At 38.5% G+C, this 13,275-nt stretch overlaps 1 protein-coding gene across 2 annotated transcripts in view; it reads left to right on the top strand.

The window, feature by feature from the left end:
* The window catches only part of LOC116816978 (transcription initiation factor TFIID subunit 4-like), a 213,288-nt gene that overhangs the window by 75,297 nt on the left and 124,716 nt on the right, over positions 1-13,275 (top strand). For both annotated transcript variants that reach the window (XM_075073847.1, XM_075073846.1), the window contains 2 exons: positions 6,746-6,876; positions 9,041-9,166. In XM_075073847.1, the coding sequence (XP_074929948.1) occupies positions 6,746-6,876; positions 9,041-9,166 (257 nt within the window). The remainder of the gene's footprint in view (positions 1-6,745; positions 6,877-9,040; positions 9,167-13,275) is intronic.

The raw sequence follows: 13,275 nt of genomic DNA, 5'->3' as shown, positions 1-13,275 counted from the left end.
TTTTTTGAAGCTTTCTGCTTGTAGTTTGGTCAACAAAATGGTTAAAATTGAATCATAAACAAAACTGTTAAACCCTATGAGTTACAGTATAACTAAGCAGACAGTGGTAACCTTTAAAATTCTTATTACTCATGACCTGAAATTTGTCAGTAAAAATTCTGAAACACTAACATTTGTAAAAACACTACATCTCAGGTTTTAGTGACTTATATGCCAGGATAATACTGCTGTATGTTGAGTCTGAGGTTGTTGAGGCCTATCATACATAACTAACATTAATATAAACTCTTTTATATAAAAAGTGTGAGGTTATGTTATATTTTATTTTTTACGAAATCTATTCTAATTTTTGTACCTGCAGTGCATGTGTTGCTACATCTTACAGTTTTGAGTGAATGTTGGTTGAACCATAGTTTTATCTTAACATATTTGAATATATAACCATGGACTAACACCAGGTAGTTTTATCCAGTGGTGCAGGTAGAAATCATTTCTTGCTGGTACACTGCACTTGTGAGAGGGACACAAAGGAAAGGCACGTGTGACCTCTCCACATCACCCCCCATGTGACTCCTCCAAGCATCCAGCCCGGGACCGCCACTCTCTCTCCGTCCCTTCCCCGTGATCCACATCCATCCCAAGTTACCGGGAGTGGGGGGGAGAGAACTCTGTTCTCACGCTGTGTTGGAGATTTCTGCTATACAGACCCTAGGCAGAAGGACTTGAGATGCAGCTGCATGGAAGGGCTGGGGAAGGGCTCCTCCTGTGTCTATCCGGTATGGCGTACCGGCTATAAATATCTTACTGGTACGGTTTACCAGAAAGTACCACCATACTTATGCCACTGGTTTTACCTCATTATACAGAATATATGCCCGCTAAAAGTGAAAATCTTCTCACTCTTTTGTATGTGAGTGTGACAGCCCTTGGAATTTAGTATTAGCATTTATTGGCTGCTCTGAGAGAAAGGAGACTCCGTTTCTTGCTACATGAAATAACACTTTTGAGGCAGTTGGTCACCAGTTATTTAATGCCTCATGTACAGATCTGGTGCAGTGGAGGTTTGGCTAAGAAGACATGGATGAGGAATGTGATTTTGACTACCACTAAACCTTGTAAGAAAAATATGAGAAACTCATATCCAAGTGGGATATCTGCCAAGGTTGTAACTTGGAGCATTACTTTGCTCCAGCTCAGTCTCCACTGATATCCCCCACTCTACATCTTCACAGCAGGTCTAGGGAAATTTCAGGATTGCACTGGTAAGGTTATTGTAAAGACCTAGAAATACGTTAGCTTTTAAATTCATTGTATATTTTAGCAAATGTAAAAACAAAGCAGCTTGTAATGAAATACTTGTTGAAATTACAGATCAGTCTTTTAAAGTTGTTAGAATTTTTAATTGTGTGTATTCTGCATCCACCACTACCATATTGCAATCTTTTGGTCACAAAGCTACAAGCTGTATGTAAGAAGTTCCAAAATATTAGGGCTGCAAGTATTTAGGGGAAGTCACTTTGTTCCTAAACTTTTTTAAATCTATAGGGCTGGATATTCCATATCTGAATAAAAGAAAATAATAGCTTTTTCAACAAAAAGAAGAGAAAATCCATTCGTAAACAAAAGGATTAACGCTTTTTCTAATATGAATGCCCTCTCTCTTTGCACACATCCAGTTTAAAATATGAGTACTTTTTAATATTACATTGCAATAGTGACAAGGTACCACAGTCAAGGTTAGTCTCTAAACATGTGCAGAAGTGTGTTCAGAGTCCCACAGAGCTTACAGTCTAAGAAAGATAAGACATGTATGAAGGATGGTGCAGGAGAGAGATACATATAATCAAATACATGCATGTTTACACATACATACATTCGCATTTTAAAAAATTATAAATAAAATGAGTCAGTTACCTCCATCTGCCCCTCAGCCTAGCCATTACTTGGTTGATTTCTTTAGAGGCATTACAGCAGAAGTGAATGTTGAGAAGGGATTTGAAGGGGCTATATGTATAACTGTTTATATCAAGTTCATAATTACTAGGTTATTCTTTGCCTAGTGTTGTATAAGATTGTACAGTTTATTGAGAAGTATATTTGCAATCATGCAGCTCTTCCATTTTTACTCAAGAAGCCAGAGTCTTTATGTAGGCTCTCGGCATTGGTATACTCACTGCTTTTGGTTTATAATCCCATCAGGACTTCAACCATCCTACCCCACTTTGTGTTTCTTTGCTAAAAGGACCTAGAGTGGGAAGAGAGATTTTGTGACATCACAGTGGTTATGTGGTGACAAGCTGAGTTTTAATTATTTTTAAATGACCTTTTCTCTAGTCTTTTTCTTGCTCTTTCTTTGGTGCTGTTGAATTCAGTTTATGGAAAGCCTATACTGCATTTCTATTTTTTTTTTCTTATAATGAAAAATTTAACCAAGAGCTATATGGGTAGAAAAAAGTGCCTAATTTTTTATTTTGCTAGAATGAAAATGATCACAGTGCCACAGAGCAAGATAGTCACATTTCTGAAATTAGACTCCTGGAAAACGAGAACTGTGATTTGACTAATCCTGAAATTCAAGGACAAAGCTTATGCTACAATAAATGTGTTAGTCTCTAAGGTGCCACAAGTACTCCTGTTCTTTTTTGCTATGACATTGTTTCTCAAAAACAAAAAAAACCCCAAAAAACAACACCTATGTTGTCTAACAGAATTTTCTTCTCATGGAATATCTCTTACAGTTGTGACTAGGTTTATTTTTTTATTGACTGACAGTTTTAGATATGTTTGCATAATGTATATGCTCAGTAAGGGTTTGATCTGTCAGATCTTCCTCACCCAAATAGTTACATATATGGGTACTTCCATTGGCGTCAAGGACAAAGGCCATGTCTACACTACCACTTATGTTGGCAAAACTTATGTCATTCGGGGGCGTGAAAAAACCACACCCTGAGCAACATAAGTTTCACCAGCATAAGCGGTAGCATTCACAGCACTAAGTCAGCGGGAGAGCCTCTCCTGCCGACATAGCTACCACCGCTCGTTGGGGATGGTTTAATTATGTCAGTGGGAGAGCTCTCTCCCATTGGCATAGAGCAGGTACATAAGAGATATTACAGCAGCAGAGCTTCATCGGTACAGCTATGCTTCTGCAAGGTCTGTAATGTAGACATAGCCTTTATTTGCATGAATAAGGGTTGCATCAGCGCACTCAAATGGCCCAGTTCTGCCTTCAGTTACATGTACAGCTCTCAGTAATTTTAGCTCCACATGTATATCAGAGAACAAATGAAGGGCCAAGAGAATTTTTTTAAATTTAGTGTCACAGCAAAGATGAATTCAAAACATACAAATATATTGCTAACTTCCTTATGGTTACGCCTACAGTGTGTAACCATTGTCAGCCTAAGCAGATCTTGAGAGGACTTCAAAGTGTCTTTAAAAAAAATTAGTATCAGAAATGTGTTGACATAGTGAATTCAGCTCTGGGAAGTGTGAGAATGATGTACTGTAGTGATGTAATAAAATATAGATTTAAAGAGACACTGCAGTACAAAAACTTGAAGAAAAGATGAGGAAAGAAAAGGCTGCAGGAAACAATCTTTTTCATATGGCTTAGTATAAATTCAGTTACAACAGCTGTATCTAGGAACAGAATTCATAAACAGTTTTCACTTTGGGCTGTATTACTTCAGCATTTTTGATATATGAATAATTTTGTATAGCAGAGAATGCTATATAGTGGTGGATATGGAAAAAATGCCAAACCATTCTGTTAGAAGATGGTTGTTGTTAAGTCTTATATCATGACAGATTTGTTTGAAATATGCATTTTTAATCAACTGACTTTCTATTGTGCTATAGCCTAAAGAAAGAAATCACTGCAGTGCCCCCTGCTGGTGAATGGCAGCTCACTGTTTCAGTAATGTCAGTGATTGACTGAACCAAACCCATTGCTGACATAAAGCCAAGGGTGATGCTGAAGACTGCCAGTTCATTTTAAATCACATCATTAAAATAACAGAAGTATATATCAATATAAAACTACTGTTCACTGATTCCTCTTCATTTTTTAGACATGTGATGGTTTACTGCTGTTGAGTTTGGCTGAAAAAATATGAAGACTTCACAAAAAAATGTTTGTTTTTAAATCTCTCCAGTTTTTATTCACTTGTCCCCTCCTTTTTAAATGAAATTCATCTTTCTAGTTACAATTCAGGAAATGCTTTCAGGGTGTGAACTTTTCCATGTAACATCTTATATATAAGCACACATTCATACTTTCAATTAAAAAAAAAGTTGTTCAGTTTAATCACAATAAAAATACTAGGACTGTGTATAAACCTCACGTAATCTTTAGATCTTTGTATGTTATTAGTGGGGTAAAGCCACTAATCCATGCACAAAATGCCCATTGATTTCCCTGGGAATCTTCTTCCTGATTCTACAAAGGGAGTCCCATTGAGTGGTATAGGATGTAAGGCCTCAGTCCTACGAACACTTACTCACATAAGTCCCATTGGGACTAACTGTCCATAAATGTTTGCAGATCAGAACTTAGGCATGCAATATGTGGCTAGAAATGCATTTCCAGCATTTTTAATTATTTGAATAAATTGAGGAATTCTTAAGTACCATAGATGTTACTGCTTTTATTGGTTAAGAAAAATTTAATTCCTCTCTACATCTGGAAATTCAGGAGATTTCATCTATAATCTGCCTTGTCTTTGCTTTCTCAAGACAAAATTTCCATAATGCATGATTATTAATTATATTTAATCTATAAAATTACAGTGAAGAAGATATGAAGTTTAGGTACACTTTAAAATTTAATAATACTATCTGCATTACTGAAGATAACATTTATCACTACTTTCACGGTCAGTCCCCCTATTTTCATAAGCTCATGGGCCAGGAAAGGGATTAGTCAGGACATGCAAGCACCACAGATTGACAAGAACCAAAGAGATTTTTTGTATGGGTCCAGCAACCCCTCAGCCAAAGGCTAGCAATAGATTTTTAGTAATTTGACTGTAAAGTACTTGCTCTTAGTATAATCTTGGCACAAAATGTCAAATGCTAAAATAATTTCAAAACTTTAGTTAGTTTACAGTTATAGTTTTTAGATTATCCAACTGCAGTTGAAGTTTCATGTTCTGATATTGGACAAATACATTGTAAAGAATTTTTTTTTTACAGGTAGCATGTGTAGTAAATATGCAGGTATAATGCATAATATGCATTGGGCCATATTCTGACCACATTTACACTGAGGTTAATCCAAATGAACTCAATTGAAAATAAAGAAATTATTTCTTATTTATCCAGCAGAACTGAGAGTTGAATTTGGCCCAGTAACTTACTCATATAAACTGCAGTGAACTTCATAAATATTTTCCAGCCTTTTAAAAGAAAAACCTGTTTAAAACTATCATTTACATAATAAACAAGCATTTAAAAATGTAATCACAAATCTTTTCAAGAGATCATGAATGTGTGAAGAAAGATGGATGAATAATCTTCAAGGACTACGTTATTTAACAAAATGAAACCCACGTTTAAAAATTATGATTAAATGTCACTGTTGTGGTACAAATGGACAAAAGGCAAATAGGTTTAAAACAGTGGCACAGATCTTTCCTTGGGTACAATAGGCACAATTGAGAACTTGTCATCAGGCGGACTTTTAAAGAACATGTCAGCCTCAACACTGAATTTCCTAACTTTTGTTGGTTCATCTTAACAATGGTTAAGCAGATTTTTTTTTTAATTTCATTACATGTCTGAAATAGCCATTAAGGTCAGTTATTTAAAACGGAACCCATTATATCTTTCTGTAGGACCCAAACCTGCAAAGAAATGCAGTTCATCTGAAAAGAGCTTCTGTAGTGCATTAATATAATTTACGCTCAATTTAAGCCACTTTACGTTGCTTGAGTGGTGTAAAGTGCATGAGTGTAAATGCACTTGTAGGATTTTTTAATACTAAGCTCCATATGTTCACATTTTTGTATAACTGTGTTTAAGTTTATAGACTAAGCATAATTAACCGCCCGTTACACACAACTTTTGTCTTGAAAGAGAAAAAGCAAAAAAGATTATTGATATCTTCAGAATTTGCTCTTAACCAATTTTTTTATTAGCAAAAAATATTTTTAACCGACCTTTTTTTCAAATGGTCACCTTATAAGTTGATGAATAACTGAAAGTGCAATATATATGCAGTGGTGTCATAGCTGTCTTGGTCACAGGATATTAGAGACAAAATGGGTGAGTTAATATCTTTTATTGAACCAACTTCTATTGGTGACAGAGATAGCTCTGAAGAAGAGCTCTGTGTATCTCAAAAGCTTGTTTCTCTCACCAACAGAGGTGGGTCCAATAAAATATATTGCCTCACCCAGCTTGTGTCCCTAGTGAAATATATGTATATCTAACCATTTATTATGTATGTCTAATGCTAGTCCAATAATGTTTTCTCAAAAAATGTTCCTTTACTTATAGTCCGTTCCGGCATATTCTGTAATTCTCAGGACTATTGTACTTTATATTTTCACTACCATAAGACTGTATACATTACATTCCCTTCTGTACTCTGAATAGCAATCCTTTCAGGGAATTTTACTAGAGAGAGACATTTTTGAGATATTTCAGGTACTGTGTTTGTAATTGCTCTTGTGTCATGGTGCTAAGAAATGTTAGAGGGTGTTTTTGGGAGGCTAATTTCATTTTTTTTCTGCTTCAGCTAAAAAATTAGGAATTACAGATGTGCCTGCTGAGGTGGTTACCTTTATTTCCCATGCAACACAAAACCGATTGAGAACCGTGATAGAAAAAGTAACAATGGTAACACAGCACCGAATGGAATCGCACAAAGTAAGTACGTAAGGACATGGTACTGAATACTGTCCAATTATATGGTTTGAGGTATTTCAGTAATAAATCTATTCTTTCCTTTCTGAGCAGACTGTAGGGGGAATATCTGCACTCTTCGTGGCATGGTTTGATCAGAATTTATCCATGATTAATTAATGAGAGTTGGTAGATGCCTTTCTCTATGATAGAACTTGTCCATGGAATGTTGCCTTAAATCCCTGTAGTCTGATTATTTCAGTTAACAATACTAAAATCTCTTGTTGGATGGCAGTTAAATTGTTCCTAACTGTGAGTCATGGTTGAAATTGCTGTTTCTCTTTCCCTCATGGATATCTCTGAACCATGGTAACCACATCTTGGATTGAAGTTGCTTTCCTTATGTGTAAACCTGCTTTTAAAAGAGCTTATAATTCTACTTCTTGGCTGTGAGAAAAATTAGTATGTACTGTTACAAACAGAATTATCGGAAAGGAACATTGATCCAAGTAATGAATACGTCAGAGACTACAAAGATGAGATCTTGCATATTGGGCTGAAACTGAAATGAAAAATGATCATTTTAAATCAGCTTTAAGTGTTTTATAATGCATATCTAGTTTCATTCATAATGGAGGGAAATGCCACATATTTTTCTTAGACAGCAGTCTCAAAATTCAGAGGTTCAACACTGAATAATCAATGACATTTTCTTTGAAAATAACATTTCAAGTTAAAATTGTCCTTTGAACCTGTTGCTTGATTGTAATTTTACAGAAAAGTGACATAATTTGGGTATCTGACACTATGGGAGCTCTGGGAAGAGACTGCGAGCTAGTTTCTGACCACTGGCAATAAATAGAAAATCTTTAACAAGCAAACCAAGTTTTTATTCCTTAACCTTAAATACTAAAGATATTTTTATGCCTGTTAAACCAGTATCAAAGCACACTGAAGAGGTCATGATCACAGGGCAAGTGGCAATTTGGACCCCTCTTAGACTGTTTTAGGTGGACCGTCAGGTGACTGGCTTGTCTTTCTTCACCTCCAAGATGCCACCACACTTGGACTGGCTCTCGGGGAAGCCGAGGGGCTGCATCCCAACTATGTAAACGCGACAGGTCCAATTGTACTTAACTAGCATCTGCAAGACCTCATCTTCTAGGAGTCCGTGACCAGTGGCTGATTAAAGTGACTGAAATTAAACATCTTGTTTATTCATCCAAAGGTACATAGAGGCCCAGACACCCTGCCACATCCTCTGTGTGAGTCTCTTAGAGACTCATCTCTGGTCACTGCTGCTCAGTTATTCCCACCTTTTTCTCTTCCCTAGGTCAGGAAAATTAGTAGTTTAGTATCCCCTGTGATCCCAGGCTTAGGCCCAGGAAGGATAAACCTTGCTAGCATAGACAAGAAGGTATTCCCCAATTAATAGCTTCCCAGTAGTTTCTTTTGCCGACAGCGCCTTATGTATGTCATTGTTTTGTTTCCTATTTGTTTCCTCCCATCAACTTCCTTTACTTTAACTCCCGGCAATAAAGCAGGATAGTATCAAGCAGATAAACAGAAGTGCAATGTGATGTCAATGTAATAGATAACTCCCTCATTCTCCAGAAAAATGTCTGACATGCTCCTGTGCAACCAGTGTCATAAATAATTGTTTGTTGAGTGCTGATGTTATGTTCATAGTCTTTTTGCCTTACTTTTGTCCATTTTATTTTTAATATAGATCTGTTTTAACTTGTATTTTAAGCTCTAAACTTGTGTTTTGAAGTTCTACATATTTTGACAATTTCTGTAACTATATTCCAGTTAACTATAAATATAGGACCTGCAATTTACATCTAGGTTTAATTGTCTACTGTTTAAGCATAAAATTAAATGCCACATTTCTTCAGTCAATTAATCCATTGTTTTGATTTATTTAAGTGTGTGATACCTCTGACATTGATTAATCAGTCCATATATTTAGTATTTAAAATGTTATGTTAATTAAATAATTTTATCAATTACTTGTGTAGCTACAATATAACAAATAAGTCTGTTGGCTTCATTCTCTTTTTGTGATAAATTGGTGCACCATATACATCTTGTTTGTTAACACTTAGGGAAGATTCTAAGGCATAGTAGTTTAAAAGCCTGCATGGATTTATAGCTTTGTTAAGACGACTTGTTTCTTATTTCCCAGGATGATGAATGGTATGAACAGGCTACAGATGTTCGATCACAACTGAAGTTTTTTGAACAGTTGGAGCGTTTAGAAAAGCAAAGAAAAGATGAACAAGAAAGGGAAATTTTGTTAAAGGCAGCCAAGGTACCTGTTTTATTTCCTTTTTAAAAAACAAATATTTACATAAATAGTAGCATTTATGTATCAAAAGCTAGTACAGTGTAACAAAAAAGTCTATATACATTGGCCAAGTTCATCCAGGATGATACAGGAGAGGTTGAATAAGTGACTTCTAGATGTACCCAGTGTTAGCTGAGCCCATTGGGGACCAGGGGAAGGAGATTGACAGCTGCCTCCAACCTTGCCCTGGGCTGTATTTACACCAGGGGAGAGGCAAAGCTGTAACTTTTACACCAGACTTTCAGGGTAACTGCCAGTGTGACTCTCTTCACAAAGCCACGGTGCGTAATCAAGCTCAGCTGCCCTTTTCAGTGCTCTGACCCATGTAACTTCCCCCCTTGCAAGTGCACATGCAGTAGCTTTTCACCAGTGCACATTAGTCCACATGGATCCCCAAGTATCAGAGGGGTAGCCGTGTTAGTCTGGATCTGTAAAAGCAGCAAAGAATCTTGTGGCACCTTATAGATTAACATGTTTTGGAGCGTGAGCTTTCGTGGGTGAATACCCACGTCGTCGGATGCATGTAGTGGAAATTTCCAGGGGCAGATATATATATGCAAGCAAGCTAGAGATAACGAGGTTAGTTCAATCAGGGAGGATGGGGCCCTGTTCTAGCAGTTGAGGTGTGAAAACCAAGGGAGGAGAAACTGGTTTTGTAGTTGGCAAGCCATTCATAGTCTTTGTTTAATCCTGAGCTGATGGTGTCAAATTTGCAGATGAACTGAAGCTCAGCAGTTTCTCTTTGAAGTCTGGTCCTGAAGTTTTTTTGCTGCAGGATGGCAAGGTGATTAATTCACTCTCAGTGCATCGGGTTATCCTGATTTATTATAGTTATTGTAATCTGTAAAATCATTCCTGGCCTGATCTGGAGCAGTGCTAAGCACTGCAATTCCCATTGATGTCAGTGGGAGTTGTGGGTGTTCAACTTTTCCCAAGCTCAAGCTTCTATTGCAGTGAGGCCTCTGGATCTAGATGACTATGGATAAGATTTTCCAAGAAGTGTAAAGGAATTAGGTGCTCGACTCCCACTGAATTTCAACAGGTGCCTAACTCCATTATGTCCTTTTAAAATTCCAGCCTATATCTGCAGTATTTAAACATAGTGCAGTGATCCAATGGTGAATTTTTACTTTTAATTCTCAGTTTTCAAGATATTTTGTTTCATTATTTGGCTAAATTCTGCTCATTTGCATCAATGTAATTCTGAAGCAATACCACATGGATGTAGAATCCATCCCAACATATGTAGAAATGTTGGTGCAGTAATTTCTAAATACCTGCAATTCTGATCATTGTGATTTCACAGTTCTTCTGCGATTCAGATGGGGAGGGATGCAACACCATAATTTGAGTGTCCCTAGCCTCTATTTGCCGAAAGCTGGTAGTGGATGACAGGGGTGGATCACTTGATGCCTGCCTGTTCTGTTCATTCCCGCAGAAGCACCTGGCATTGGCCTCTTCAGAAGACAGGATACTGGGCTAGATGGGCAATTGGTCTGACCCAGCATGGCCATTCTTATGTTCTTATATTCACAAACACATAACTGCAGCTTTTTAAAGTTTATCTTGAAGCCTGATACCTGTATTTTATGAGCCTATCTGTAATATATACTATAAAGATTGCTGATTTTGATACGCTCAGCATAAGATACTTCAAAGTTGTGTCTATGGAACAGCCCTGAGTTGGATTGGATGAGAGGATACACTAGATGACCTAATTAGTCTTTTATGTCTCTAACTGCAGTGATTATAATGTAATTTACAAATAGGCTTATTATTTACCCTTTCTTTTTACAATTTTAATCTTCCTAATCATCTTTATTGCCTCTTGTATTTATACAGTTTAGTTACGTGTACAATATCCACAAGAGGGACAAAATGGGGGAAATCAGTACCCTTTTTAAAGACTTGATGTTCCTGATTTTGTTCCATTAGTTCTTACAAATGAAGACGGGCCTTTCGAAAGAGCTTCTCCCAATTTAAGAAATTAGTTTAAGTTAATTTTTTTTTAATGGGCTGAAAAGAAGAATTGACTCATTTAAATACTTTCCTCTCATCTAAATATCCTAACAGACTTCAGAGCATGTTAGACAGGGTGAAAAGGGTTATACTCATTTGTCTTCTGCTGACTTAAACTGCCTACCTCTTTTTGATAAAGACTTACATTAGTTACATTTGGGAAGAATATTTTTCTGGTTCTGTTATCAACTGATTTTTATTTTTAAAATAGTGGCCAACAGAACCAGCTGGTCCAGTTTGTCACACTTTCCCCTTTCCTAGCAGAGTTATTACTGTATGCTTGTTTCTTTTGGTTTAATCGGGATTTTAGAACTTTCCAGGAAGACATAAAACAGCGTAGCCATTGATTCGCTGAACTAATTTTTAAATTCTTAAAACACCAAAGAAAATCATTCTGGACCTGAAATGTTTCCTGATACTAAGAACTTTACAACTTTTCATTAATTCCAGTGTAAATGGGACATTTTATTTAAGCCCCACATTTTCTGTGTTTTGTTTTTCATTCTGTTTTGCTTTTTGAAGTTGATATTCTTTCGCTATGTCGCATTCTCACAACAGTATAAATAGGCTTGTTAATTTCCCCTTAATGATTCTTTGAATGCAAGCCAGAAGGTATCGTTGCTTCATGTGTCATTTCCGCCAAAGTGTGCTCTTACTACTACTTTGAGTGTTTGCTCATGTCGATTCCATGCGAGGCATGTACGTGCCCATGTGCACAGTTGTCAGAGATTTTTGCCTTAGTGGTATCCATAGGGCCATCTGGAGTGCCACGCTCATGCGGCGGTATATCAAGTGCTGCCAGCACTACGCCCTCTCATTTCCTTCTTACCGCCTGTCTCCGGTGGTTGGAGCGCCTGGCCTTGCTTCGCAAGAACATTAGCGGTTCTTCACTGTTTAGATTGTTCTCCTTTGTTGTTTAGTGGAATGATTAGTTAGCTGTTAAGTGTTTTAGTTTAGTGGTTAGAGTCCTGGCTGGGACTCTCGCTCCCCAGGCTTCAAGTGAGTTCTCAGTGCAACCAGCCGATGCACATCAGTGACCCGCACGATAGCTGTATAAAGTACCTGGGAGAGTTCTGTAGAAAAGACGAGTGCCGGATCTGCAAAAACTTTCATCCCCAGGCTCAGGAAGAGCAGGACATTCGATTGCAGGCCCTCCTAATGGAAGCTATTCTGCGCCTGGCGTCAGAGCCCTCATACTCAGACTTGATGCCATGTGCTTCGGCATCGGCATGCAGCACACCCCCAGCACCAGAATCCGCCTATCACCGTTCCCCCTCACTGTTACCGAAGAAGCGGTCACAGTTGACTGATCCACAGACACTGCGCAAGAAGGGAACTTCAGGCAAAGGGCTGGTGTTATGCCTCGTTCCCACTGTGGAGGCTCTCAGAGGTACCACAGTGGTTGGACCCTCTAGCCCAGCCAGAGACCCACCTCCAACTTCGGGGAGCAGTAGGGGGTCCCGGCCCATTGCAGCACCATCTGCACCCGAAGCAGGCCCGGCGGCCAAAAAACAGTTAGGCCGACTGGCACCTCAGATGCCTGGCAGATCCACCACGATACCGGTACTGACAATCAGGCTGGTTTTGGGGCCGCCCCCAAAGGTAGTGGAGCGTCTCTAGTCGCTGGAATGCAGGCGTCATTCCCCTTCACTTCAGCCAAGGACCCTGGTACCGCAACCTCAGTTTCTGGCCAGGAGGCCCAGATCTCCAACACTACTGTCCCCAACAACAAGACATAGGACTCTGGAGTTGTGATGCCAATCGCCATATTCACAGTACCATTGGTCCTCCCACCAGAGATTGCCAAAGCACCGATTACCATCGCCTTGCAGATCTGCCAGGCATTGGGCTCGTCCAGTAGGGTACCATTCCTGGTTGCAGCACCGGTCACGAGGGCCCCGGTACCATTCTTTGGGCAGGCACCGGCCTTCAGCTTCCCCATACTAGTCTCGAACAAGGGTCAGTCGACAGACTCAGGCTTTGACAGCCCTGCCCTGGTCACCAGAAGGGCAGTGGTCCAGGTCGGAGGGCCAGTTGAGCCTTCCCCCATAAAG

The sequence above is a fragment of the Chelonoidis abingdonii genome, chromosome 19 (assembly GCF_003597395.2).
Source record: "Chelonoidis abingdonii isolate Lonesome George chromosome 19, CheloAbing_2.0, whole genome shotgun sequence".
NCBI classification, from domain to species: domain Eukaryota; kingdom Metazoa; phylum Chordata; order Testudines; family Testudinidae; genus Chelonoidis; species Chelonoidis abingdonii.
Note: the sequence above shows the minus strand (reverse complement) of the source record. Positions and strands in the feature narration are given on the sequence as shown.